At 47.2% G+C, this 27,906-nt stretch overlaps 4 protein-coding genes across 8 annotated transcripts; 1 reads left to right on the top strand and 3 right to left on the bottom strand.

Moving 5' to 3' along the window:
* Window positions 1–102: 102 nt before the first annotated feature.
* LOC138594372 (spastin-like) lies at window positions 103–10,265 on the bottom strand. 3 transcript variants are annotated; one of them, XM_069665446.1, is made up of 17 exons: window positions 9,841–10,265; window positions 8,558–8,641; window positions 8,300–8,383; window positions 8,120–8,206; window positions 7,596–7,750; window positions 7,377–7,507; window positions 7,161–7,254; window positions 6,911–6,985; window positions 6,494–6,565; window positions 6,029–6,104; window positions 5,763–5,839; window positions 5,584–5,663; window positions 1,516–1,558; window positions 1,350–1,429; window positions 1,056–1,126; window positions 652–692; window positions 103–255 (listed from the first exon to the last, which is right to left on the bottom strand). In XM_069665446.1, exons 1-17 carry the CDS (start codon window positions 10,166–10,168, stop codon window positions 130–132), a joined length of 1,704 nt encoding a protein of 567 aa, XP_069521547.1. In that variant the 5' UTR covers window positions 10,169–10,265; the 3' UTR covers window positions 103–129. The 3 variants fall into 3 exon arrangements, with proteins under 3 accessions (XP_069521547.1, XP_069521546.1, XP_069521545.1); XM_069665445.1 differs by having other exon boundaries at window positions 5,748–5,839; XM_069665444.1 differs by having other exon boundaries at window positions 5,584–5,839.
* Window positions 10,266–11,006: 741 nt separating this feature from the next.
* On the top strand, window positions 11,007–18,029 carry psen2 (presenilin 2). 2 transcript variants are annotated; one of them, XM_069666324.1, is made up of 11 exons: window positions 11,007–11,083; window positions 12,032–12,165; window positions 12,291–12,508; window positions 12,578–12,719; window positions 14,166–14,233; window positions 14,356–14,576; window positions 14,767–14,865; window positions 15,050–15,115; window positions 15,277–15,363; window positions 15,504–15,619; window positions 16,515–18,029. In XM_069666324.1, the coding sequence occupies exons 2-11, from the start codon at window positions 12,034–12,036 to the stop codon at window positions 16,668–16,670; spliced, it is 1,305 nt and encodes a 434-aa protein (XP_069522425.1). In that variant the 5' UTR covers window positions 11,007–11,083; window positions 12,032–12,033; the 3' UTR covers window positions 16,671–18,029. The 2 variants fall into 2 exon arrangements, with proteins under 2 accessions (XP_069522425.1, XP_069522424.1); XM_069666323.1 differs by having other exon boundaries at window positions 11,011–11,083; window positions 12,029–12,165.
* A 1,070-nt stretch (window positions 18,030–19,099) lies between these two features.
* Window positions 19,100–21,514, bottom strand: dpy30 (dpy-30 histone methyltransferase complex regulatory subunit). 2 transcript variants are annotated; one of them, XM_069666236.1, is made up of 5 exons: window positions 21,443–21,505; window positions 20,431–20,471; window positions 20,034–20,081; window positions 19,763–19,902; window positions 19,100–19,266 (listed from the first exon to the last, which is right to left on the bottom strand). In XM_069666236.1, exons 1-5 carry the CDS (start codon window positions 21,450–21,452, stop codon window positions 19,194–19,196), a joined length of 312 nt encoding a protein of 103 aa, XP_069522337.1. In that variant the 5' UTR covers window positions 21,453–21,505; the 3' UTR covers window positions 19,100–19,193. The 2 variants fall into 2 exon arrangements, with proteins under 2 accessions (XP_069522337.1, XP_069522338.1); XM_069666237.1 differs by lacking the exon at window positions 20,034–20,081 and having other exon boundaries at window positions 21,443–21,514.
* A 246-nt stretch (window positions 21,515–21,760) lies between these two features.
* Window positions 21,761–27,411, bottom strand: srd5a2a (steroid-5-alpha-reductase, alpha polypeptide 2a). Its single transcript, XM_069666235.1, has 6 exons — window positions 27,238–27,411; window positions 25,189–25,520; window positions 24,046–24,209; window positions 23,717–23,818; window positions 22,748–22,898; window positions 21,761–22,138 (listed from the first exon to the last, which is right to left on the bottom strand). The coding sequence occupies exons 2-6, from the start codon at window positions 25,488–25,490 to the stop codon at window positions 22,072–22,074; spliced, it is 786 nt and encodes a 261-aa protein (XP_069522336.1). The 5' UTR covers window positions 25,491–25,520; window positions 27,238–27,411; the 3' UTR covers window positions 21,761–22,071.
* Between the last annotated feature and the right edge of the window lie 495 nt (window positions 27,412–27,906).

The raw sequence follows: 27,906 nt of genomic DNA on the forward strand, positions 1-27,906 counted from the left end.
AAAACATTTATTTTTCATCCTCATCACCACAGACAGCTCAGCTACAAGAAGAGACTGAAGGGACTTTACTCTGCACAAACGTGTGTGTGTGTGTGTGTGTGTGTGTGTGTGTGTGTGTGTGTCTGTGTGTCACAGAGCTGTGGTGTCTCCGTACTCTCTGTTCCAGCGGTCGTACAGCTCCAGAGTCTTCAGGGCGACGCTGCTCTTGATCCTCCTCAGAGAGTCGGTGAAGTCAGAGAGACGGACGAGTCTGACCTGAGGAGCAAACAGAGCCACGCGCAGGCTTTAAAGGGGCGGCCACTTTAAAGGGGCGGCTGCTTTCACTTTTATTTACATTTAAAACCCTTTAGAGCCATGGTTCTCAACCAGTGGGTCGGGACCCAAAAGTGGGTCGCTGACGTGTGCTTGACAAAATAAAAGTTGTGGCCAAAAATGAAATGAAATGATAAACATCCTTAAAACGATCTTTGAATATGAAAGTAATTAGAACGTGTAGCTCATGTTAGCCGATGTTGTGGAACGTTCCTGCTGCTGCGCTGTTCTGTCTGAACAAACCTTCACAACGATCACTCTAACACTTGTTGTGTTCACACTGAGGGAGACATCACAGGTGAAACATGAGGAACCTGAACGTCTGACTGATGAGCTCACCTCGCTGGCCTCCATGTTCCGCACTTGTTCTGGACGCAGCTCTGCACACACACACACACACACACACACACACACACACACACACACACACTTTGTCATTTCCGTGGAAACAGTGAAACACTTTCAGATACTTCTGTCCCACGTGCTGTTCAGGAGCTACGAGCTAACAGCTGGTTCATCACTGTGTTTGTGATTGGCTGCTGTCCCTCACTTCCTGTTTGTAAAGGAAACAGGTAAATCTGTTAAATGTTCCAGCTCGGCTGCGACACACGAGAAGAGCGTTTAAAGAGAAGAAGAAGAAGAAGATCTGCTGCCTCATGAAGACGTTAAATCTAAAACTTACATTTTAAACAGTTTCTTCTTTCATGTCGATCTGTGGACAAACTTTGACGTTTGTATCTCACCTCTGATTGGGCCCAGCGAGGCGTCTTTAGCCAATGAGGTGAGGTCGCTGCCGGAGTATCCCTCCGTCATCCTAAACCAATGAGAAACAGAGAAACACCATGTGATGCTGCCCCCTGCTGGACGCACAGAGCAGCGTGATGCCTTCACTGGGGGGCGAGTTTGTTGACTGAAGGAAACCTCTGTTTCTTACATAAACACAGACATGTCTCTCTTTGCTCACACACGGTATCAGAGACGTTCAGTCCACAGACTCTCTCTAATGAAACGTGTCAGTATGATGAGTGAGTCCAGACCTGGCGAGCTGCTTCAGCTCTCTGTGCGTCAGAGGGTTTCCATGTTTCTCCAGAAGGTTCTTCAGCAGCGTGAGGCGAGTCTGAAAACAGGAGCACATGAGTCACACGCACACCTGGAGAGTTTATATGTTTATGTGTTTATGTGTTTATGTGCAGCTGAACTGACCTCCTCAGCCGGCAGAGCCACGTACACACGCTTAGTGAAACGTCTGCAGAGAGACGACAAAGATCAGACTGCTGACAGGAGGAGATGCAGACGTCTGAATGCACTGATTTAACACGGATGCTTCCAAATACAAGAATTCATTTATTCATTTCATTCAAAATCAGTAACATCAATGAAACTATTTAATCAGTTTGTCGTTATAAAATAAATAAATAATAACATCTTCTCAGGCTGCAGTTTGGGGGGTATCTTTAACATTTACAGTTCAGTGCTGACGCAGTCAGAGAGATAACGTGAAACAATCAGACGCTCTTCATCTCACACAAACACCAAACGGCCGCAACGAGCACAAAGACACGCCAAACGACCACAACGAGCACAAAGACACGCCAAACGACCGCAAAGATACGCCAAACGAGCACAAAGACACGCCAAACGACCGCAAAGATACGCCAAACGACCACAAAGACACGCCAAACGACCACAACGAGCACAAAGACACGCCAAACGACCGCAAAGATACGCCAAACGACCACAAAGACATGCCAAACGACCACAACGAGCACAAAGACACGCCAAACGACCGCAAAGATACGCCAAACGACCGCAAAGACACGCCAAACGACCACAATGAGCACAAAGACACGCCAAGCGACCGCAAAGACACGCCAAACGACCGCAAATACACGCCAAGCGACCGCAAATACACGCCAAACGATCACAAAGACACGCCAAACGACCGCAAAGATACGCCAAACGAGCACAAAGACACGCCAAACGACCGCAAAGATACGCCAAACGACCACAAAGACACGCCAAACGACCACAACGAGCACAAAGACACGCCAAACGACCGCAAAGATACGCCAAACGACCACAAAGACATGCCAAACGACCACAATGAGCACAAAGACATGCCAAACGACCACAACGAGCACAAAGACACGCCAAACGACCACAACGAGCACAAAGACACGCCAAACGAGCACAAAGACACGCCAAACGATCACAAAGACACGCCAAGCGACCGCAAAGACACGCCAAACGACCGCAAATACACGCCAAACGAGCACAAAGACACGCCAAACGATCACAAAGACACGCCAAACGACCACAATGAGCACAAAGACACGCCAAACGACCACAATGACCACAAAGACACGCCAAACGACCGCAACGAGCACAAAGACACACCAAACGACCACAAAGACACGCCAAACGACCACAACGAGCACAAAGACACGCCAAGCGACCGCAAAGACACACCAAACGACCACAAAGACACGCCAAACGACCACAACGAGCACAAAGACACGCCAAACGACCGCAAATACACGCCAAACGATCACAAAGACACGCCAAACGATCACAAAGACACGCCAAACGATCACAAAGACACGCCAAACGAGCACAAAGACACGCCAAACGATCACAAAGACACGCCAAACGAGCACAAATACACGCCAAACGATCACAAAGACACGCCAAACGACCACAATGAGCACAAAGACACGCCAAACGACCACAATGACCACAAAGACACGCCAAACGACCGCAACGAGCACAAAGACACACCAAACGACCGCAAAGACACACCAAACGACCACAAAGATACGCCAAACGACCACAACGAGCACAAAGACACGCCAAGCGACCGCAAAGACACACCAAACGACCACAAAGACACGCCAAACGACCACAACGAGCACAAAGACACGCCAAACGACCGCAACGAGCACAAAGACACGCCAAACGACCACAGCGAGCACAAAGACATGCCAAACGACCACAACGAGCACAAAGACACGCCAAACGACCACAACGAGCACAAAGACACGCCAAACGACAACAAAGACACGCCAAACGAGCACAAAGACACGCCAAACGATCACAAAGACACGCCAAGCGACCGCAAAGACACGCCAAACGACCACAACGAGCACAAAGACACGCCAAACGACCACAACGAGCACAAATACACGCCAAACGAGCACAAAGACACGCCAAACGATCACAAAGACACGCCAAACGACCACAATGAGCACAAAGACACGCCAAACGACCACAATGAGCACAAAGACACGCCAAACGACCACAACGTGCACAAAGACACGCCAAACGACCGCAAAGATACGCCAAACGACCACAACGAGCACAAAGACACGCCAAGCGACCGCGAAGACACACCAAACGACCACAAAGACACGCCAAACGACCACAAAGACACGCCAAACGACCACAACGAGCACAAAGACACGCCAAACGATTGCAAAGACACGCCAAACGACCACAATGAGCACAAAGACACGCCAAACGACCGCAAAGACACGCCAAACGACCACAAAGACACACCAAGCGACCGCAAAGACACGCCAAACGACCAAAAAGACACGCCAAGCGACCACAAAGACACGCCAAACGTCCACAAAGACACGCCAAGCGACCACAAAGACACGCCAAACGACCAAAAAGACACGCCAAGCGACCACAAAGACACGCCAAACGACCAAAAAGACACGCCAAGCGACCACAAAGACACACCAAGCGACCACAAAGACACGCCAAACGACCACAAAGACACACCAAGCGACCGCAAAGACACGCCAAACGACCAAAAAGACACGCGAAAGCGACCACAAAGACACGCCAAACGACCGCAAAGACACGCCAAACGACCACAAAGACACGCCAAACGACCGCAACGAGCAGAAAGACACACCAAACGACCGCAAAGACACACCAAACGAGCACAAAGACACGCCAAACGACCGCAAAGATACGCCAAACGACCACAACGAGCACAAAGACACGCCAAACGACCGCAAAGACACACCAAACGAGTACAAAGACACGCCAAACGACCGCAAAGATACGCCAAACGACCACAACGAGCACAAAGACACGCCAAACGACCGCAACGAGCACAAAGACATGCCAAGTGACCACAAAGACACACCAAACGACCACAAAGACACGCCAAACGACCGCAACGAGCACAAAGACACACCAAACGACCGCAAAGACACACCAAACGACCACAAAGATATGCCAAACGACCACAACGAGCACAAAGACACACCAAGCGACCGCAAAGACACACCAAACGACCACAAAGATACGCCAAACGACCGCAACGAGCACAAAGACACACCAAGCGACCGCAAAGACACACCAAACGACCACAAAGACACGCCAAACGACCACAACGAGCACAAAGACACGCCAAACGACCGCAACGAGCACAAAGACACGCCAAACGACCACAGCGAGCACAAAGACACGCCAAACGACCGCAAAGACACGCCAAACGACCACAACGAGCACAAAGACACGCCAAACGACCACAACGAGCACAAAGACACGCCAAACGACCACAAAGACACGCCAAACGACCACAAAGACACGCCAAACGACCACAACGAGCACAAAGACACGCCAAACGACCACAACGAGCACAAAGACACGCCAAACGACCGCAAAGACACGCCAAACGACCACAACGAGCACAAAGACACGCCAAACGAGCACAAAGACACGCCAAAGGACCACAACGAGCACAAAGACACGCCAAACGACCACAGCGAGCACAAAGACATGCCAAACGACCACAACGAGCACAAAGACACGCCAAACGACCGCAAAGACACGCCAAACGACCACAACGAGCACAAAGACACGCCAAACGAGCACAAAGACACGCCAAAGGACCACAACGAGCACAAAGACACGCCAAACGACCACAAAGACACGCCAAACGACCACAAAGACACACCAAGCGACCGCAAAGACACGCCAAACGACCAAAAAGACACGCCAAGCGACCACAAAGACACGCCAAACGAGCACAAAGACACGCCAAAGGACCACAACGAGCACAAAGACACGCCAAGCGACCACAAAGACACGCCAAACGACCACAAAGACACACCAAAGGACCTCAACGAGCACAAAGACACGCCAAGCGACCACAAAGACACGCCAAACGACCACAAAGACACGCCAAACGACCACAAAGACACGCCAAACACGCACAGATATTCTCATTCAGTAAAGAAACACAGCTCTGACCTGAGAACAGCCTCGTCGAGCTCCTGAGGTCTGTTTGTGGCTCCCATCACTAAAACACGGTCGTCACTTCCTGTCTGGACCTGAAACAAACGTTTGTCCGTCAGATGTTTGAGGAGTTCAAGTTTCACCACAAAGAGACTCAAAGTAACTCTGAGTGTTTGCACCCCGTCAAACTGCACCAGGAACTCTGTCTTCAGGCGGCGGCTGGCGTCGTGCTCGCCCTCCCTCCGCTCACACAGCAGACTGTCCACCTCGTCTGCACACACACACAGACACACACACACACACACACAGGACAACAACAACAACAACATTAATATGCTTTGCTAGCATTTTGATACATCGACAAACATTTCCCCTTCTGAGTGTGACCCCCTGAAATGACTCTCTGGCCTCCGGGAGGGTCCCGACCCACAGATTGAGCCCTGATGTGGAGGACAGTTACCGATGAAGATGATGGAGGGCTGCAGCTCTCGGGCCACAGAGAACAGAGCTCGGACCAGCTTCTCTCCTTCTCCCACCTGGACACAGAAACATCACCGTCCTGTTACTGATCCATCATCTGATCGATAACCTGATCCATCAGCTGATCGATAACCTGATCCATCATCTGATCGATAACCTGATCCATCATCTGATCGTTAACCTGATCCATCATCTGATCGATAACCTGATCCATCATCTGATCGATAACCTGATCCATCAGCTGATCGATAACCTGATCCATCATCTGATCGATAACCTGATCCATCATCTGATCGATAACCTGATCCATCAGCTGATCGATAACCTGATCCATCATCTGATCGATAACCTGATCCATCATCTGATCGATAACCTGATCCATCAGCTGATCGATAACCTGATCCATCAGCTGATCGATAACCTGACCCATTGATTATATACTCACGTATTTGGAGGTCAGGCTGGCGGCGCTGATGCTGAAGAAGGTGGCGTTGGACTCGGAGGCCACAGCTTTAGCCTGCAGACAGGAAGAGGAAACAGAATCAGCTGTGAGGTAACTCTGTTTAAATGTTTCAGTGATTAGAACCTGTTGGCTGTATAAAGATCAATAACTCCACGTTCATTTCACGTGGGCTTAATTACACTGAAGGGCAGTTTGATATCACAGCGCTCTCTGCAAACACACCAGACTCCATTGACAGAAGCAGTGATTTAAGCTCACAGGACACAGGAGCTGCTGCAGGGACAGCGAGCGAGTGTTCCTGTGGATCTGAACGAACCTTCGGCCGCTCCACCAGCAGCTCCTGTTCTGTGAGCTCAAATCACTGCTTCTGTCAGACTTCTTCCTGTTTCTCAGACTCACCAGCATCGTTTTGCCATTTCCGGGCGGACCGAACAGAAGGAGTCCTCTGGCCGGAGCCCGCAGTCCTGTGAACAACTGCAGAAGAAGAAACCACAGCTGACATGCTGACCACAAAATGTTTCAATGTGTCTGATTTCCCTTCAGGGCCTTTTAAACTACCGAGCGTAACGATTTCATTCCTGTAAGTATAAACAGAAAACTTCTGCATAAAGTCAGTGAAGCTCATTTCTCCGGGGGTTCTTGAACTCACCTCGGGCCGCAGCGCTGGCAGAATGACGATCTCCTGCAGAGCCTGCTTCGCCAAATCCTGACCGGCGATGTCTTTAAACCTCACAGCTGAGCCACTGACACACACACACACACACACACACACACACACACACACACACTAACCTGTAAACTCTGACCTCACACCAGGTCACAGATCATCTCCTAACGAGTAGAGACCTCCGTGTGGTCGTCTCACCTGTCCACCACCTCGTTGAGGATGAGCTCTGCCAGCTTCCCGTCCACGTTCTTCAGGTTCTTTGCGTCTTTCTTCTTCTGTGGTGTCGACGTCGGAGAGCTGACTCTGACGCTGTGACGACCCGTTCGGCCCTGCAGGAAGAATCACAAACAGGAAGTGCTGATCGCTGTGGGACATCACAGGTGGACCTCTGACTTCATGATCCACCTGGAAACTCACCTTCCTGTGTGTGTGGGCAGGGGGGCGCTGTGAGCTCAGGTGAGCCGAGCGATGACCCGCTGAGGAGGACGAGGAGGAAGAACAGGAAGTGTTCGGGAGGAGCTTGGGTCGGCTGGAGGGGGCGGGGTTAACAGAGTCCCTCTTTCTGGAGACACCTATACACACACACACACACACACACACACACACACACACACACACAGCAGGTTGTAAGCCTCACGTCTCTTTGGCCTCTGCATCTTCATCTTGTTTGCTGGAGCCAGAAGTGACCATGTTTGTGCGACGGGGCGGAGCTAGAGGTGGGGGGGGGGGGGGGGGGGGGGGGGGGGGTTAATGCTACATTGTTAGCAACAAAGTCCATCTGTAGTTCACTGTAACTGTGATACGATCTGGAAGCTAATTCAGGGATTGACCTAACTGTTACCTTTCAGGACACTGATGCACCTGTTTCTCTTCAGGTTCCACCTGGAACTTTAGAAGACTGAAATCAGGTCTGAACATTTTCAACATGTCGAAGGACGTACCTGAGCGCAGGTTGGAGGGTTGGTAGGCGGGGTTAGTGCTGGTCTTATAAATGTGTGCCTGAGGCCGAGACCCTGAGAGACCCCGGACTATAAGAGGAAGACGAAGCAGAGATGAGAAGAACATTGTGTCTGTTGGACTGTACCGTCCGTGTGTGACGGACTGACATCATCAGATCTCACCTAAAGACTGCAGCCGGTCTTTAGCCATGATCAGGTTTGCTGTCATCTTGTTCTGCAGACGTCTGTCGCGCTCACACTCTTCTTCTGTGGTGGAAACAGGAAACACGTCTTCACTGACAACAGCTGAACCCATCGGCTCAAAATAAACAAACAACAACCATAAAAACTACAAATAAACATCAACACGTTCTGATATGAAACCTGACGTCGGGCAGCTGCTTTTCAACTTTTATTTTGCTAAGTTTCCTTCAGACTCACCGCTTCCTGTGATCTGGATGGCGATGCCCCTCTCCAGCTCGCTGATCCCCCGTTGGTACCAGCCCACCGCCTGCTGCTTGTCACCTGAAAACAAATTAGCCAATGAAACGGGCCGTACACTCTGACATCACTCATCTTAAACTAACGGTCAGGTGACCAAAAACACTTTTATTGTGAAGGAGCTTCCATCCGTGTGTCTGTCAGCGAAGCAGCCTGTGTCCCAGAGCATCATCACAGTTAAAGAATGAAGATCAGTGAGGAGCACCAACTTCCTGTTTCTGTCAGCAGAGCAAAGAGAGCTGTGTGAGGCTTTTATTTTGAAGAAACCAATACAGGAGGGCGATAAGGAGTCAATAGGCCTATCCCACAATATGGCGCAGGAATTGCAGGAACCTATTGGGGCCCCACATGCTGCTGGGGTCCAGAGCAGAGTTTGTCCACAAGAGGGCGCTGATGAGCTGTTTTACACTGTACAATAGGACATTATGTATCTGGGTCACAACTGAAAAACAGCACAATCTGAAGACTCTGCATGAAGATATTTATGTCTTTAGCGACCCAATTCATTTCTTTTTAAAGGGGCCACATTTAATAATAATAATAATAATAATCAAACCTGCAGTTATAAAACTCAGTTAGACTCTTAAACAGCCCGGCCTAAAACATGCATCTATGTGTTTAGGTTTAACTAATGAAGAGGATAAATACACTGCTAATAAAATGATCATCTATCAATGCAACAATGTAGAGAGGAATTAATTAATGCTAGCTCTGGCTGCATCAGTAGCACGAGGATATTGTCTCTTAATGTAAGTATTAAAACAAAACATTAAGGCAAGCAGGGTGAACAATAGATCTTTTTAAATCAAACTGTCTCAGTGTGAAGAACACACCGCCATATCCGTCAAAAGCATATCCGTATATTCCCTCCCTGTTCCAACATAACAGCACGACTGTGACTGTGTTCAGTACACCGAGTCTATTAACTGTAAGCCACAAAGCCTCTCGTCCCTATGTTCTCGTGCCAAACTCCATACAAAAAATGCTTAATTTTAATTTCTTCTCACAACAAAGACACAGCTGTTATAAACAGCACTGAAAGTTTTAAAGGAAAAAACCCTGCGGTCAGTTCTTCCACTCGGCGTTCATCACATGAAACAGACATTGTGTTTTTAGTAAGTGTGCATAAAGATCCTGTCATGTTCACCAAGCAAAAACAACGTTAAAATGACTGATTTTCTGATGGAGTTTGGTGTGAGGCACCAAATCTTATGATTAGATACCTTGCTCGTCCTCATCGATCCTCAGCGCCGCAGAAATGAACTCGAAGGCCCGTCCATGGTGGCTCCTGACCCGCTCCCCTCTCTCCAGGCTCTCAACGCCGTCTGACTGGTCGGCGGTTCCGGGCTTGGCTCTGACGGCGGCCCGGGTGCGGGTCCACAGCCAGCAGAGGAACGCCCGGAGAAGAGACAGCACGGCCAGAAGCGGGTAGAACACGGACAACAGCACGCCCAGCTTCCCGCTACCGGCATCGTCACCGGCGGCAGGTCTGTCCAGAGGAGCGGCCGAGCTGCCAGTCCGCCCCCTGCCGGTTCTCCCCCAGAGACTCATCCGCGTCCATGTCACAGCATCACGGTCCGGTTCAGTCCAACCCGCTGCAGTTCAGATTAACGCGCTGCCGCTTACAGACACTTCTTCTTCTTCGTGATTACCGGCGGGTCAGACATCAACTCTGTGGCGCCACCTGCTGCACTGGATTATAATTACTCATTACTTTTATCACTCGACTGATTTTATTAAGATAAAATAAAATAAAATAAAATAAAGTACGATAAAATAAGATAGATAATATAAGATATTGTAGTATGTACTTGATTAATCTGATTTCAACATTGCTGCCGATACATTTTCTATCAAGTAAATAATAAAATATATTATCTTCATTGATTAATGATCACATCATTTCATCTGGACAGTCATAATAATGAAATGGCCACGTGTGAAGGTCAATGAGGGACTCACAACCAACCAAAGGAAAGTTGCTGATGACAAGGTATGAGATAAAAGTATCGACTAATAAAGTTAAAATGATCAGTGAGAAGGTCGAAATGAAGTAAAGTAATTTATTGAGGAAAGAAGTCAGAGTCATGAGGGAAAAGGCTTATTGGGACAAAACGTCGTGATTATGAGATAAAAGCCAGAATAATTAAAATCAGGTGTTCATCAATGTAAGGTTTTATCCCATAATTACGACTTACTATATTATTATTATTATTATTATTATTATTATTATTATGTCATGTTTTCTTCACTGGCGGAGGAGGGCTTCCATAATGATACACTGTGTTTACATTGATTAAAGGGTGGAAATAAAATGAACTGAGGTCTAAGCATCACGTGGTCTCGTGACGTCCTCGGGGATCACGTGGTGTGTCAGTCAGCTGACTGCCGTCTTCCGGGTTGTCTGTCGGAGTTTACTTTGAAAGCGGTTTCTTCTTCTTCTTCTGTTTTCTGCGGCTGAATCAGGTAAAATCTTCACTTTACAGCGTTCATGTTAAACTAACAGCTTCAGTTTAAACCTTTCATCACATCAATTTCCTCTGAACGCGTTTAAAGTGACTGACAGAAAGTAAACAGACGGAGAACAGAAGTCAGTCTCATGAACGCGAACAGTCCGCTGCAGACAGACTTCAGAGTTCATATGTTTCATTCAGGAGTCAAGGTTCATGTCAGGGTTAAAGGGCTTTTTAAAGGGTCTCTTTCAGGGGCGGAGTTACTGATATGGGGGCCTAACCGGGGCTGGGGGGGGGGGCATTTTAAAATGTCGATGTACGATGGTGAATTAATTACTGATCAACCATTGAATTAATCAACAACTATTTTAATAATAACTCAATGTTTTAGATCAATTCTGTGACTGCAGCTCGTTTAATGTAAATATAGAATTACAATAGACTTTTTTTAATCACATAGTTGCTGAAGTCATTGTTAAATTAGATAACTACATATCCCATGAGTCTTAGTGTTCTGTTTGAAACTATAAGTATCATGTGACTGAGCTTAAAGACGTGATCACATGACGTCACAGCTGATCCTGCCCGAGGCTCTGTGTAGTTCAGGCTGTCGGTGCTCTCAGCACACTTTGTCTATTCAAACCATATTGTCATTTCATGTTATCACACACGCACGCACGCACGCACGCACACACGTAACAATAACGTCTAAAGAAACAGATCCAGATGTTTCTGTCTGCAGACAGGCAGCTGTGATCCATCTCAGAGTCTGCAGGAGGCTGAATGTCACGATGTTGTACATGTCTGTGAGACTGAGACCAGGAACTCGTTAGGAACATGTTTACTGAGGGAATAGATCAAGAGAGGAGGAGCATTTTCTCATAGACCTCTATAGGAGCAGACTGCAGGTCTGCGATGCCTCACTAACCGCCTTGTTGGTTTCTGTTTCTCTGGGCAGCAGCCATGAACGCCTCTGACAGCGACGAGGACTCGTATAACGAGAGGACGGCGTTGGTCCCGGCTGAGAACCCGACGGTGCCGTCCTACAGCCCAGATCCTGACGTCACCCCCCCCAACGACACGCCAACCAAAAGGGTAAAGGTCAAGTTTATTACATGTCAACACCTCCGGTCACTAGTGAGGTATCATAGCAGCTTCAGTCTCTAATGATGATGGTGTGAAACGTTCCCTCTGCTCACTGTTGCCCCCTGCTGGTCCAGCCTGCAGTGACTCGTAGGAATGGGCCGACTGCAGCAGATGGCAGCAGTGGGGGCGGCGGCTCGGAACAGGACGTGGATGCAGAGGATGAGGAGCTGACGCTGAAGTACGGAGCGAAGCACGTCATCATGCTGTTCATCCCCGTCACGCTCTGCATGGTCGTGGTCGTCGCCACCATCAAGTCTGTCAGCTTCTACAGCGAGAAGACCGACCAGCGACTGTAGGTCCACACGCCACACGTTGGACTCCTGCGTGAGGACCGATAACCATCATGTTTTTGTCCCCGCAGGATCTACACGCCGTTCTCGGAGAACACCTCGTCTGTCGGCCGCCGGCTCCTCAACTCCGTCCTGAACACCATCATCATGATCAGCGTCATCGTGGTCATGACTATCCTGCTGGTCGTCCTCTACAAGTACCGCTGCTACAGGGTCAGAGCCACACCTGGGTTCATAAACAGTAGAGTTAGCAGCTGATCACACACACACAGGTGTGAATGACGTGGATGTGTCTGTAATCTGACAGCAGTCTGCAGTCGGTTCTGGTTCAGCTCAGCTGGAGCAGGCGCCTCGTGTAAGGAGGCTCCAGTCTGGTCTGTCATCCCCCACTCTCTGCTCCCCTCACTTCCTGTCTCTCTTCAGCTGTCCTATAAAAAAAGGCAAAAAGCCAAACAAACAAAAGTTGTTTCTCTTCGACATCTGGAGCAGCGCGAGCCGAGCAGATGCTAACGTTAGCACAGCTGGTCGGTTTGTCTTCATGTGTTTCTCGTTCACAGGGTTTTAAGTGGGCCGTGAAATCATCATGGAAGGTCTCCTCCTTCTAAAACAAAAGGAACCAGTGATGAACACAGTAAAGCAGCTCCAGCTCTTAAATCACTGTTTCTCTGTATACTGGCGGACGCAGGACGTCCGGAGGGGCTGTGAGCCGAGCTGCCGCTAACATTAGCTCAGCTTGTTTCTCTGGTAGGCGTCTTCAAAGCTACATTTATGCCTTTGTTAAAGATTATTGTTTTGGCTTTTGCCTTTATTTATGGGACAGCTGAAGAGACTGTGGGGAGGAGAGAGCGGGGGATGACATGCACCAAATGTTCACAGACCGGGAATCGAACCTGCGATCAGTGCGTCGAGGACCGTAGCCTCTGTACATGGGGCGCCTGCTCTACCAGCTGAGCAGAATAAATGTGTGATCAATGAACATGAAACACTGTTTTCCTGACACATCCATGGCAACAGGTCCAACCTTGAACCTGCACCGTAAATATTGAATTTGCATTAATTTATTTTTCATGACAAACTTATTTTATTTTCAATGAAAGACTTCTGATTGCATGTCGATGGTTTTGCTCTTTAACTTGTTCCATTTGGTGTCATATTAAAGACACACAGTCATCTCATAGACGCCCAGTGAGCAGCCTGTTAAAAGATCAAGTAAAAAAGCACCAAACTCTTAAAAGTAACTTAAACAAAAAGAAAGTCGTCAGCTGGAGATGTCTTCGTAACAGCCAGCCATTCTAGTAAACTCCCCTCCTCCAGAGGTCACATCTAATGTGCTTCAGAGGGAATAACACAGGCCCCAGGATTGAGCCCTGAGGAACTCCGAGTGTCAGAGCCAGATACTGTCAGTGAGACAGAGAGCTCAGATACTCAGGTCAAACATCCTGTGATGTCAGAGTGAAAACAGATCTGTGCACACGTTAATAATAACGGATCAAACGGTTGGCTCTGCTCATCAGAAGAGTTTCACTTTACAGGTGTAGAAACCGGAATATTCTGGTGGCACTGAGTTTAAAAGGTTTCTCATTATCTGTGTGTGTATGAACCTCCTGCAGCCAGGGGGCGCTGTGAGCAGGTGTGATCTGTTGTGTTTGTGTGGTCCAGTTCATCCAGGGCTGGCTCATCCTGTCCTCCCTCATGCTGCTCTTCTGGTTCAGCTTCATGTACCTGGGGTGAGTCCTGCTCTCTCTCTCTCTCTCTCTCTCTCTGACTTTGTTTCTGTGTCGTAACTTTATTCACACGATGATCACAGACAATCTTTTAAAAACTCGATCTGTCTCCCTCTGTGTCTCAGCGAGGTGTTTAAGACGTACAACCTGGCGGTGGACTACCCGACAGTGGGGGTGATCATCTGGAACTTCGGGGCGGTGGGGATGATCTGTATCCACTGGAAGGGCCCCCTCCAGCTGCAGCAGGCCTACCTCATCCTCATCAGCGCCCTCATGGCCCTCGTCTTCATCAAATACCTGCCCGAGTGGTCGGCCTGGGTCATCCTGGGAGCCATCTCTGTCTACGGTGAGTCGCCGACACTCTGAACCCTGTCTGAGCACCGTCTTTAACTCCTACACGATATTTATATTTCAGCTGCAGAGACCTCACAGTTACAGAAGTGAAACCCGTCACACTGTGTAATAACTGCTGCTTATACCGGATCTGTGTATCAGCCGTCCCATCATGCCTTGCTCTGGTTGTTGTGTTGTTGCAGACCTGGTGGCCGTGCTGTCTCCGAAAGGTCCTCTCAGGATGTTGGTGGAGACGGCTCAGGAGCGCAACGAGCCCATCTTCCCCGCCCTCATCTACTCCTGTGAGTCCGTCCAGCTTTTATTTTGGTAAAAGAATAAATAATGAGGTCTCAAAGGTTCCTGGTAAGATAAACCTGCATTATTTCTGATGTCCAGCAGGGGGCGACTCCACTGTCAAACAATCCATCTAACAGCTGTAAACACATTTCTGTCAAACAATTAATATCAATGTGTGTGTTTGTTCAGCGGCCATGATGTGGACGGTGGGGATGGCGAGCCCGACAGACGTTCAGAGATCAGGACAGGAAACGGGTCTGATGACATCACTTTTATTATTTTAATTAATTAAATAATAAAAACTAGATTTCATGTTTTTTCGTTTAGATGTTTCGTTTTTGTAAACATTTGAATGCAAATGTAGTTATATTCCTTTTTTTAATTGTTCAAAGTTTTTCTTAACGCTTTGTTTTCAGATGAGGAGGCGGAGCAGAGCAGCCAGGGGGCGGAGCCTGAGCGCAGACAGTCACGGTCATTTCAAGAAGACGACCTGGAGGAGGACAGTGAGTTCAGATCAGCTGACAGAACGTTAACAAATACACTTTAAATGTGTGAAGATAAAAACACCAGGGCTTTAAATGTTCCTTCAAAATAAAACACACCTGAGAAGGTGAGACAGTAAAGGTGTGTTTCCTGTGTGTAGGGGGGGTGAAGCTCGGTCTGGGTGATTTCATCTTCTACAGCGTCCTGGTTGGAAAAGCTGCAGCGACAGGCGGAGACTGGAACACCACGCTCGCCTGCTTCGTCGCCATCCTCATCGTAAGTTTGACTTTAATACAAAACATCAAACATGAGACAGAAGAGAGACCGTTCTCAGTGAGGCGAGCGAACTCACCTGAGGACGACTTTGAGAACATCCGACATCAGTGACCTGTCTGACAAACGCTCATCAAACCACCCAAACCTCACATCAGGGTGTTTAGTACATCTTCTTCACCAACCAACTAACCCTTACCTGTAACACACCTGTAACACACCTGTCCCCTGTCTGTAACACACCTGTAACACACCTGTAACACACCTGTAACACATCTGTCGTGTGTCTGTAACACACCTGTCCTCTGTCTGTTACACACCTGTAACACACCTGTTACACGCCTGTAACACACCTGTAACACACCTGTAGCACACCTGTAACACACCTGTCCTCTGTCTGTCACACACCTGTAACACACCTGGCACACACCTGTTACACACCTGTAACACACCTGGCACACACCTGTAGCACACCTGTAACACACCTGGCACACACCTGTAGCACACCTGTAACACACCTGTCCTCTGTCTGTCACACACCTGTAACACACCTGTCCTCTGTCTGTCACACACCTGTAACACACCTGTCACACACCTGTCCTCTGTCTGTTACACACCTGTCCTCTGTCTGTTACACACCTGTCCTCTGTCTGTAACACACCTGTCCTCTGTCTGTAACACACCTGTCCTCTGTCTGTCACACACCTGTCACACACCTCTAGCACACCTGTCCTCTGTCTGTTACACACCTGTCCTCTGTCTGTAACACACCTGTCCTCTGTCTGTTACACACCTGTCACACACCTGTCCTCTGTCTGTTACACACCTGTCACACACCTGTCCTCTGTCTGTTACACACCTGTAACACACCTGTCCTGTGGTCTGTCACCTGTCTCAGGGCCTGTGTCTGACTCTGCTGCTGCTGGCGATCTTTAAGCGCGCTCTGCCGGCGCTGCCCATCTCCATCGCCTTCGGCCTCGTCTTCTACTTCTCCACAGACTTCCTGGTTCAGCCCTTCATGGACAACCTGGCTGCTCACCAGTTCTACATCTGACAGAAGCCCCGCCCCCTCACTTCCTCCTCCTCCACGTTATCCTGCAGGACTGATGATGTGACGCACAAAGACTACTTCCTGTTCCTGCCAGGTGTTCTAACTTTCTGTAAAAGTCTGTTTAGGGAACATGACGTGTTAACCAAAACATAGGAAGTGATGTAATGCAGAGAGGAAGCTCAGGTGTGTTTCTGATCACCTGCTGACCAATAGTTTAGAGGAAAGATCCACCTTAAATCCTGTAACCCTTCGTCTCTTTGATGTTACTGAAACCCTACGGCTGTGTCTGATTGGCTGACGCTCCTGTCAGTCAAAGAAAACAGGCCCTCTAACATTCCTGTTCTATTCTGTAAAGACTCTCACGTTCCGTCACTCATTTCCTGTTTTGTCTTTTAACTTCCTGTCGGTATCGCTGGTGTCAGAGGCCTCGTCCTGATTGGTTCAAACAGCCTGAGAACAGGTTTATGATGAGGTCATGTGACCTGACATGTTTCATGTGGGTGTTCAGAGTTAAACAGTTACAATGAGGAAGAAGTTTTTTAGTAACAGAGAAACTCCGAGCAGGAACTGAAGGAGAGTTTTTTAATAACTAATTAAATTTGAACTTTTAACTGAACCAGCTGATTTTGTTTTCGTTGTTCAGGCTGATTAATGAAGTTTAACAACATTTAATGTTCTATTAATAATAACATGTAGAACAGGATGGAAACCCGTCTCTGTGTGGTTTACATAGAGAGCAGCTACCTGTTCTAACCTGGGGTCGCGATCAGAGATCATCAGTCTGAACTTTGAACAAAACTTCATTGACACATTTACTCGACTTCTGCCGTCACGTCGTTAAAGTCAGAGTAGCAAAAGAACAGAAGATCAAAGTGCAGCTTGGATTTGTTCATCAGACTTGATGAAACCTCACTCTCACAGTGAACCAGGTGTGTCACTGTAAAGGTGCTCCTTTACTTCTATGAGTACTTAACACATGTCAGAAAGACACAACTAGCATTAGCATTTAGCGCTTCGTTAGCTTCTTTAACCAATCAGATATGGAGGTAAAAAAACACATCACTTAAAGGTTACAGACAAACCCTCACAGCGCAACATTCAAACCCAACATTCAGTTCTCTTTGTTCTTCTTTTAAAAAAGCACCATTAAATGTATTTAACCTTAGATTAGGGGGAGTGTGGGTCACATGAAACCAGGTGTAAAGCTCCGCGGGGTTGAACAACAGAACCGCTTTAAAGATAAAAAGTTTTAAATTCATTTTAGTCACTGATAGAAAATGATTCTGCAAATATCTCGATCATGTTTTGTTTCTTTCTCTGCTTCTTCTTTTGTAAATATAATAAATTCAATATCTTTTCAAACCTTGAATCATCACTTGGATCAAAACCGGCAGTTTCTCTGTTTTACGACTTTTAATGGAGAAACATGTTCACAGACCGCTGCACCACTTATGACATGTAGTTATATGGAGGGGGTCCAACCACGGATCAGACAGTCTGCTGAAGAACATTCAGCCTTTAGAGACGTCCTCAGTCTGTCTGTCTGGCTGCATAACAAACACAAAGGAGCTCGTCCGTCCGTCCGTCCGTCCGTCCGTCCGCCCGCCCGCGGCATGACGAGGAACATGATGGAGCGTTGTTTAACATTCGCGCCCAGTAAGAAAAAGACACCTTTTTTTATTTGAGAATAAAGTGGAAGTGTTAAGAGTCCAAATGTAGACGGTACAGTTGAACAGAGTCTAAATCTTTGTTTCCTACAGAAGCCCTATGCGGACGTGCATCCATACATTTACTCTGTGTTCCTGTGATAACCAGTCATTTCTGCTGTTTTCTGAGATCTCGACTTTGTCTCGTGATAACGGGATAAAAAACCGAACAACAGGCTGCTCGCTGTGATGTCACAGAGCCATGCTGCCGTGTGCCAGACTGAAGGGGTCAGTTAAACCTCCTGTGTTTGTTTGTGCTTCTGCAGCTCTGGAGATACGAGTTACGATGCTCTGACGTCACGGTGGTGCAGCGTTCATATCGCAAGATAACGAGATCAAGAAGTCGAGAAATGGCTCGTTAAAGTCCAAAGTTTGAACACTTTGAATGTGAACTCAAAATGCTCAATAAGTCAAACATTTCCCTCCTCAGATTCATGTTTTCTTTTGTGTCTGTGATTTTTAGACCTTTTAAAATGTGACACATGCAGTCTGTTCTTCTGTCGGCAGCAGAGTCTGCGGTTAGGAAGGAAGTGTTTGATGAAGTGACCCTGTAACGACACAATGATCATATAGAGACACCTGCGACAGGTATCACTGCAGATCAACGTCAAGCAGAACTGTCAACAGTTCATGATTATCTCTTCCTTTAAAGATGAACAGGAAACATGTTCAGTCAGAGCAGAATCAGTGTTTCAAAATAAAAGCCCCCTGAGTCAGCTCTTCGTTCACATCAACATGTTTATTCTGGATTTTAAAAAAACAGTCTAAAGTTCATTAACAAAAACACAAACGAGTTTCTACTGTACGAAATGATTCAGGTTTAACTTCTCTCCTCAAACTGGGATTTATTCTTCAGCAGGAACGCGGCCAGGTACTCGATGGGGTTCGGAGGTCTGCAGGAGGAAAACACAGACGAGTTATTTCATTAGAAACTAACTCTGATGTAGAAGCTCAGTGAGACAAGATACTGCACGCAAGCTGAAACATAATCCTTGATGGGTCAAAGGTCGTCCACTAAAAGTTCTTGTTGTTTCCACTGACAGGCTCAGATTGTTATTCTAAGTGTGTGACAACATGACAGAAAGGATCCCTACAGAGATAGACCTTTTTGTTACAGAGGAAGATGATTGTTTTAACCACACACAGACGTTACATCGCTCTCTGCACACACACCAGACTCCATTCACACTTTAACTCTTAACATCGATTAACAGAAAAAGCTGATAATAATCTGATCTGGTTTAAAAACTAAGTTATCTTTTCTATTCATTAAACTATGAAAAGTTAATCATGTAAACTTAAATCTATTTTCACATCTATTTTTATTTAAAACATATTCCTGCAGAAGCCTTTTCAACAACGCTGTAAGAACGAAGCGTGCGTGCGTACCTGTCCTTGGCGAGCATCGACAGGCCCTGCAGCAGGATGGGGACCACGGTTTGGTCCAGGTACGCTCTGGTGGGCAGCGCCTGCAGGTCCACCTTCTGCTTCATCTTCTCTGCGGTCGCCTTCTCGTTCTCCACCGTCCTCTGAAGAGCCGCAAAGCATGCTGGGAGTCAGCCTTCACATTACACTGTATGTGTGTTGTGGTGTGTGTGTGTGTGTGTGTGTGTGTGTGTGTGTGTGTGTGTGTGTGTGTGTGTGTGTGTGTGTGTGTCACCTGGATGTTTTCCGTCAGGCCGTACTCTCCGTGGGGGTTCTCAGAGACCTGCAGAAAGATTCATGTTCACTGACTTCAGAGAAACACCTGCTAACAAGCAGCTAACTTTAGCAGCAGGGGCCCCGTGGAAACAGACCAGCAGAGACATGCAGCCTTCAGACAGCGGGCCCAGCAGGATATAATCAGCTATTAGCACAGCCAGAGCTCCTGATAGGCTAACAGTTTCCCCCTGCTTCCGGTCTTTTTGCTAAGCTAAGCTAATCCTATCCTGGACCTCTCAGTTCTGGTGAAACTTATTCACCCGAAACATGTGCCTCTGTGTGAGTGATGCTCCAAGCAGGGCAGTTTAATACAGTGCAGTTCATTGTGGTAGTGTGTAGTAGTGTGTAGTACTCACAGGAGTGTGTCCCTCCATGGCCTGGTCTGCGTCTGTGTGATCTGAAAGACAAACGAGTTCACGGTTTTCACTTCTTTCTGTCTAAAATAAAAGTTTAGTTTCTGTTTTCGTCTTCAAAGAACACACTTTCTCAACGTCCGACCCGACATGGACCAAAGTGTCACTCTGTGACATCATCACGTATTTTATTTTATTTCATAAAACTACAGATTTCTTAAGCTGGCTTTGGTCCAGAGTTAATGTGTGTGTTGAGGTGTCTGATGATCTACAGAACACATGTTTCTTATTGTTTGAGTAATTCTATAGTTTAAATCTAAGTGTGGTTTGATTATAGTCCTGTTCTAACCGGCTTATGTTGTGAACTGATTCGTGTGAATTATCTGAAACCACCAGAAGATGATCAACTGTTTTCAACAATCACTATGAATCTGACCAACCCTAACCTCCTTAAACTGACTGATTTTTGAATTGAGTTTGGTACAAAGAAACAAAAACAATAATCGGGTTGATGACTTAATAAAAGAAAAGAAAATGCTGTTTGACCTACATCACATTACAGCTGATCTTAACTTCACCTCTGTACACACCGAAAACTACCGAACCTCTAAAACGAAAGATTTTTGAACGCAGTTTGGTTTAGAGAAAGTCCGTCCAGTGAAGTGGAGAGTCTCCGGAGCGGCTTTCTGACTGGAAACAGTCGCCGAACAAACATACTAGACGTTGTGTTGTTGTTTGTAAGAAAAGCATCTGATAAAGTGGCGTATTAAGTGACTAATACGTTTATTTATTCCATTGTGAGTTTGGCCGCTAACAGAAGACGCGGCGGTAAATTAGCTTAGCATCCCGTTAACGCTTCCTATCCGGTAAATTAATCACATTAACGGCTAAATTCCACCTCTGTGCTTTGAACCGAGTCAGTAGGTCATTAATGTGAACCGGAAACACGCAGCAAACAAACAGAAATACAGTCAAAAATGCGAAAAACGCGATCAATAGTCGACAATGAACTTACCATCTGCCATGTTTGTTGTGGATATTTACGCAAGATGTCTGACGTACAGCTAGTCTTGTTTTGTGGCTACGTAAAAAAGATATCCTAACGTAGCGCACGCTTCCGGTTCTTCAAATTAAAAGCAGGGACGAAGATGAAAATGTAGCTTTCTACTAAATCATTATTCTTACTTAGAATTTTGTCAAATATTCCGTTTAAAGCAAATAATGAAAATTCGTAGATATACACAAAATTAAAAAGACGCATTAACTTGATTGATTGATTACAAAATCAATAAACAGACTAAACGTTAAATAATATTCATGTAAATGTGTCATTTTATTGCATTATGAGTATTTCCATACATATAAAATATCAGATTAATTTCAGTGTCTGTAAGGTGTTCACTTCCTAAATTGATATTTTATTTGATAGAAATTAATAAATATATACAGTACATTTATTTTTTTAATTAAGGGCACTTTTGGACTCTGGGGGCACAAGGGCAAGGGCTCAAGCCCCCCATGGGTCCTGTCTGTGCCTGGGTCTGTGTGTCAGACTGTCCGAGGCTGACCGAGTCACACACAGCTGGCAGAGAGGAACGAGGCGCTGGACGTGGTTCCTTCCTGCTTGCTGACTCTCCTCCGTCCTCACAGAATGAAAGGAATGACAGCTTTCCTGCAGCGAGGGTAGTCTTCAAACCTCTGCAGGTAGTCTCTGTAGGACACAGGAAGGACACGCTCAGTTCCTCACACGTCTGAACGTTCTTTGTCACACACAGTAAACTAAAATTAAAATAATTAAGTAATTAAGATATTTGTCCTCATTCCATTAAGCATCAGAGCAGGGACGAATCTACCTACTTTCTGAGGGGTATGCCCCCCCCCCCACGGGCAAATTTTTTTCTTTTTTTTAATGTTTACGTGTATAAATCTTATTTATTCATGTACTTGAATATATATACATATATATATATTACAGATCAGTTACTGATTGGACGCTGCATCTGCTCAGAGGAGGAGAGGTGAAGGAGCGGAGGGGCGCCTAATCAGTGACGCGCCTCTGTTATTGATCATATCATTTACACATGCACAAACAGCTGTTAAATACAGAAAATGCCGACTTGAAATAATTCCCCCCCCCCATCACTTTGGCGCCCCCTCGAGCGCGGCGCCCCTATGCACCGCATATAGTGCACACCCACTTTTTGCGCCACTGCATCAGACAATGCTGTGAGCGATGGATGTTTCACCCCCTCCAGTTAATAGATGGGTTAGACTGAAAAACTACCTGCTGGGCTGGTAACCATTCAGATTGTACAGGTACCTGTGGTGACAGCAGGCTCTGGACCCGATGGAGCAGCTGGTGAAGAAAGCGAAGGCAAAGGTCGGTAAAGACCACACAGCTACGGCGTAACCGGACCACTCCACGATCTCCCCGAGGTAGTTCGCCCCCGACACGAACTCAAACATCCCTCCTGAGACACAAACAGGAAGCAGCTGATCATCATGTGGTCAGGGTCTGAGGTGGGTCAGGGTCTGTCGTGGGTCAGGGTCTGAGGTGGGTCAGGGTCTGTCGTGGGTCAGGGTCTGTCGTGGGTCAGGGTCTGTCGTGGGTCAGGGTCTGAGGTGGGTCAGGGTCTGTCGTGGGTCAGGGTCTGTCGTGGGTCAGGGTCTGTCGTGGGTCAGGGTCTGAGGTGGGTCAGGGTCTGAGGTGGGTCAGGGTCTGTCGTGGGTCAGGGTCTGTCGTGGGTCAGGGTCTGAGGTGGGTCAGGGTCTGAGGTGGGTCAGGGTCTGTCGTGGGTCAGGGTCTGAGGTGGGTCAGGGTCTGTCGTGGGTCAGGGTCTGTCGTGGGTCAGGGTCTGAGGTGGGTCAGGGTCTGAGGTGGGTCAGGGTCTGTCGTGGGTCAGGGTCTGAGGTGGGTCAGGGTCTGTCGTGGGTCAGGGTCTGTCGTGGGTCAGGGTCTGTCGTGGGTCAGGGTCTGAGGTGGGTCAGGGTCTGAGGTGGGTCAGGGTCTGTCGTGGGTCAGGGTCTGAGGTGGGTCAGGGTCTGTCGTGGGTCAGGGTCTGAGGTGGGTCAGGGTCTGAGGTGGGTCAGGGTCTGTCGTGGGTCGGGGTCTGAGGTGGGTCGGGGTCTGTCGTGGGTCAGGGTCTGAGGTGGGTCAGGGTCTGAGGTGGGTCAGGGTCTGTCGTGGGTCAGGGTCTGAGGTGGGTCAGGGTCTGTCATGGGTCAGGGTCTGAGGTGGGTCAGGGTCTGTCGTGGGTCAGGGTCTGTCGTGGGTCAGGGTCTGAGGTACCATGTGGGATCCTGTAGACCATCTCTCCGGGCCTCCTCAGGCGGCGCAGGATGTGGTCGCTGTGGATGTTGATGGTCATTCCGACCACAAACAGAAGGAGACCTGCAACACACACACACACACACACACACACACACACACAGTGATCATTAAAGTGTGTGGTCTGACAGGAAGTGATCGTCGTCATGGAGATGCACACTGAGGACACCTGAATGTTAAAGGCCTGAAAACAGCGACATGCTCCTTTAAATCTGATGAACGTGTGATCGTGATCAAACCGTGCTGTTTCTGCTGTTTCTGGTGAACAGGTGGATGTTGTTGTGACTCACCTGCAGCCATGCGAGCGTGTGTGACCCAGGTGTGTTCAAACACGGCGCAGTGCAGCAGGTGGTGTCCCTGCAGGAAGCCGTTGAGCGAGCAGAAGACGGCGGCCAAGCAGACGATGTTCAGCGGGACGGGTTGTCCTCTAGTCAGGAAGCTGAAGATGAAACTCCTAAAAGACACGCTCAGGTCACTTCCTGTTTGAATTCCTCATTTCCTGTTTATGTTGTTTTAACATGGCCGCCACCAGTCCCCACTTTCAAAATAAAAGTCCCGCTCTCTGTTCTGTGGAGATGTTCAGACAGCTTTAAAGCAGGTGAGGCTCGCTGCACGTCACACACAACTTTAAGACACTCGTTATAACAACAGATCAATAACCTACATGTTTGACGATTTTCTCCGATATTAATAAAAGTAAACAATCTTTGATGAGAACACTGACGTGTTTCTTCATGACGGTGCTCTTTCACGTGGTCAACTCGCTAAACTGTGTTCAGCTCCTCAGATTAAAAACACAGACAGGAACAGAGCTTAGCTTAGCTTAGCTTAGCTTAGCTTTAGCTCTGTACACAACTTTTATAAGATTCACACCATGTAACATGAAAACAGACATGAGGGAACTTTTCTGCTCATTGCTCTGCTTTCCCTCCAAAAGATGATGTCACTTCCTGAAACGCCCGTCTGACCACAGCTGTATGAAAGGAGAACCAGTCGGTCTAACCTACGGGGCGAGGGTGGACTGAATCTGATTTCACACTCACACACCAGAAACCAAAGTGAGACTTTCATCATAAAATATATTAAATAAACCATCATCATGTTTCATCTATAACTCATGTTTCTAATCATCATGGTGCAGACACCACACAATGATATGACTCGTGTATATAGCCTGGTACTCTGTGTATTTCCCAACATGTGAGCACCTGCTCTGAATAATCACCTGTAGAGCACCTGTAGAACACTGGTTCTGAAAACAGCCCAGAGTCTGTGAGCAGGTGAGAAAAGAAATGAGGAGTGGGAGTCCCGGCAGGAGAACATCTTTGTTTCATATGAGGAAGCAGCTGTTACAAACTTCCTGTTTTGCACACGAGTAATCTAAGCATTAACATCACAAAGGCCAACGGAACATGCAGGCCTTGATCTCTGACCTGTGGAAGTAGTGCAGCATGAAGGTGCAGAGCAGCAGCGTCCTCCCGGTTCTCCTCCCGCTCCTCTCCGGTTCTGTGAGCTCCTCCTCGGCCAGCAGCAGCAGCAGCAGCGGCAGCAGGAAGGCCGGGACCTCCTGTATGAACCAGGCCAGCCGGGCCGGGCAGCGCCGACCCTGCGCCGGCGTGTAGCGGCCGTACAGCGCGTGAGTTCTACTCCTCTGACTGACCACATACAGGTAGGCCACGCCCCCAACGATCAGAGCCCAGCTCAGATAGGAAACAACGGCAGCACGGCACTCCATCAGCTCGGGTACACTCGGCTCCACTCGGGTCTGTTCAGATACACGAGAGGGGAAACACAGACAGGAAGGGGAGAGAGAGAGAGAGAGAGGGAGACAGAGGGAGAGAGAGAGAGAGAGACACAGAGGGAGACAGAGGGAGAGAATAGAAAATAAAATAACAAACTTTCCAACATTAGCCCCAGAGGACAAACAGTCAGCTGTCCTTGGTGAAGGGACAGCAGCTCCTCTGGCAGCTAAATGTGTCTCTGCCTGCCAAAGCCTGAGGGACTCACCTCCACCACAACATCCATCAGTGTAAATGTATTCAATGGTAACAAACTGTAGTGTTCTGTCATGTTAGTATGTTTCTGTATCTAATATGTAAATATGAATCTATGAATCTTCTGTAAACCGCTTTGGCAACAACATGTTTCTGTTCATGCCAATAAAAGAGAGAGAGAGAGAGCGAGAGAGGGAGGGAGAGAGAGACAGAGAGAGAGAGAGAGACAGAGGGAGAGAGAGAGAGAGACAGAGAGACAGAGGGAGAGAGAGACATCGCTCTCTCAATTCATCTCAATCCCTCTCATAGCGACCCATTTGTCTGTGTTCAGGTTGTTGCTCTTTTCATTGTATTTCTTGGCTTACATATCGTGTACAGAACGCATGGTTCTTTTGTTGGGGTTAATGAACTCTCATGACCTCATCGTGCTTCTCTTTCTCGTGTCTTTAAAGTTGAGTATTTAACCTTTAGGTGTTTTAAGCGTCTGTGCTTTAACAAAGATCCTGGAATGATTAACAGAAGAAAAACACATCCCTGTACGTCAAACTGTCACTGAACACATTTCATTCATCAACTTAACTGGTTTATATCAGAGGTCAAAGGTCACCAATGTTAAATCTTTAATGCTAAATTCATCATGACGTATGTAGGTTCAATTCACCATATTTACACGGCAGCCATTTTCCTCTGACATCACTCTCAGAGAGCTCAGTAGCTACCATCACACCACAGCTAATGTTAGCATTCAACCACTTCTTAGCAAAACATCACTGTTAGCTCCGAATCTTTCAAATATATCAGAAAGTCATGTTTTTAGCCTTTTAGTCACATCCTAGCTAACATTACGATTAGCTGTGAACTGGCTGAATGCTAGCACAAGCTGTGGTGTGATGGTAGCTAACGAGTTATCAAATATGTTTCCACTTAATATCAGCATTAGCTAGGAAGTAGCTAAAAGCTAACATTACTTTCCGATAGATTTACACAATAATATATGGACAGATTGCTAGCTTACAGTGCTGTTGGCTAAGTGGTTGAATGCTAACATTAGCTGTTTTGTGGTAGCTAACAGGTCATCAGACATGTTGTTTTAATTTGGCCCGTTAACCCTCCATGTTTTCGATCGATCACAGCAGCCCGACTCTTTAGCAGCAAAATGGCCGCCGTGAGAATATGGTGGTTTTAAATATTTGTTCGTTGCGACCTGATCTTTGAAGATTTATAAGAAACCGTTTGTAAAGTTTGACTGAACTTTTTTTTATTTTTCTATAAATAACAAACAAACAAACAAACATCTGAGCCGCTTCTGACCACGCCCTGTGGAACGGTTACTTTATTAAAATCATCATCATCATTATTATTATTATTGTTATTATTATTGTTATTGTTATTGTTATTGTTGTTATTATTATTATTATTATGTTGTTGTTATTGTTGTTGTTGTTTGTAATTAATTCCCCCCCGGGGATCAATAAAGGATGATCTTACCTTAAATCAAACAGAAGAGCTTCACTGCGTCGTGTGTATAATTGTCAGCGTGTTTCCTCTCTTACACACTAACACTGAGCAGACTAACAGAGAGGATGTAACACTGAGCTGTTGTGTACTCTTTCAAAATAAAGTGTTAGCAGTAATTACATGCCTGTGATGTGCAGCAGCATGTCAGAGGTCCTGCTCACAGTGAATGAGTGAGTGTTTCTCTAAGTGCAAATGGAGCGCTGACGGAGGAGGAGTTACTCAGTGGGATGTTCAGGCACGTTCAGTCATGTGTTAGAGGCATCACGGTGGCCGTGTGGGAGTTTTGCATGTTGCAAGAGGGCAGCTGTGAAAGGACCCAGACAAACAGAGCCTCTTCCTGTACTCGACCTGTTCACGGGATGTTCAGTGTGTCACAAAATCATTCAATGAGACTTTTTAAACCCTCAGCGTCTCGAAATCCACCTGATTCTGATTCAATGACCTTTAACATGAGTGAGACCGTCTGCTGGTAGATGTAGAGCGTAGTGCTGCCCCCTGCTGGTCAGTGACAGCCTGTCTCTGCTGCAGAGTTCAGTTCATACACACATCTGTAAAGAACATTTAAACCAGCAGGTTCCAGTAAGAACAACACTGCGTTTGTGTTCAGCTCTGAACAAGGTTTGAGTCTGTTCGACAGAA

The sequence above is a fragment of the Semicossyphus pulcher genome, unplaced genomic scaffold (genome assembly GCF_022749685.1).
Source record: "Semicossyphus pulcher isolate SPU_LCO1_2020_fin unplaced genomic scaffold, fSemPul1.0.p SCAF_17, whole genome shotgun sequence".
Lineage (NCBI taxonomy): Eukaryota > Metazoa > Chordata > Actinopteri > Labriformes > Labridae > Semicossyphus > Semicossyphus pulcher.

What these genes read in the sequence shown, in the direction of transcription:
- srd5a2a (XM_069666235.1), bottom strand. Translation starts at nt 25,490, where the DNA reads ATGGAGTGCCGTGCTGCCGTTGTTTCCTATCTGAGCTGGGCTCTGATC. An exon ending in ATGCTGCACTACTTCCACAG is followed by an intron (nt 24,210 to 25,188) that starts GTCAGAGATCAA and finishes CGTGTCTTTTAG; the next exon opens with GAGTTTCATCTTCAGCTTCC. An exon ending in AGAGCCTGCTGTCACCACAG is followed by an intron (nt 22,139 to 22,747) that starts GTACCTGTACAA and finishes TGTGTCCTACAG; the next exon opens with AGACTACCTGCAGAGGTTTG.
- LOC138594372 (XM_069665444.1), bottom strand. Translation starts at nt 10,168, where the DNA reads ATGAGTCTCTGGGGGAGAACCGGCAGGGGGCGGACTGGCAGCTCGGCC. An exon ending in GCCCTCCATCATCTTCATCG is followed by an intron (nt 5,840 to 6,028) that starts GTAACTGTCCTC and finishes GTGTGTGTGCAG; the next exon opens with ACGAGGTGGACAGTCTGCTG. An exon ending in CTCGACGAGGCTGTTCTCAG is followed by an intron (nt 1,559 to 5,583) that starts GTCAGAGCTGTG and finishes GTCTCTCTGCAG; the next exon opens with ACGTTTCACTAAGCGTGTGT.
- dpy30 (XM_069666236.1), bottom strand. An exon ending in CCATGGAGGGACACACTCCT is followed by an intron (nt 20,082 to 20,430) that starts GTGAGTACTACA and finishes ATCTTTCTGCAG; the next exon opens with GTCTCTGAGAACCCCCACGG. An exon ending in TCGATGCTCGCCAAGGACAG is followed by an intron (nt 19,267 to 19,762) that starts GTACGCACGCAC and finishes TTCCTCCTGCAG; the next exon opens with ACCTCCGAACCCCATCGAGT.
- psen2 (XM_069666324.1), top strand. Translation starts at nt 12,034, where the DNA reads ATGAACGCCTCTGACAGCGACGAGGACTCGTATAACGAGAGGACGGCG. An exon ending in ACGACACGCCAACCAAAAGG is followed by an intron (nt 12,166 to 12,290) that starts GTAAAGGTCAAG and finishes CTGCTGGTCCAG; the next exon opens with CCTGCAGTGACTCGTAGGAA. An exon ending in ACAAGTACCGCTGCTACAGG is followed by an intron (nt 12,720 to 14,165) that starts GTCAGAGCCACA and finishes TGTGTGGTCCAG; the next exon opens with TTCATCCAGGGCTGGCTCAT.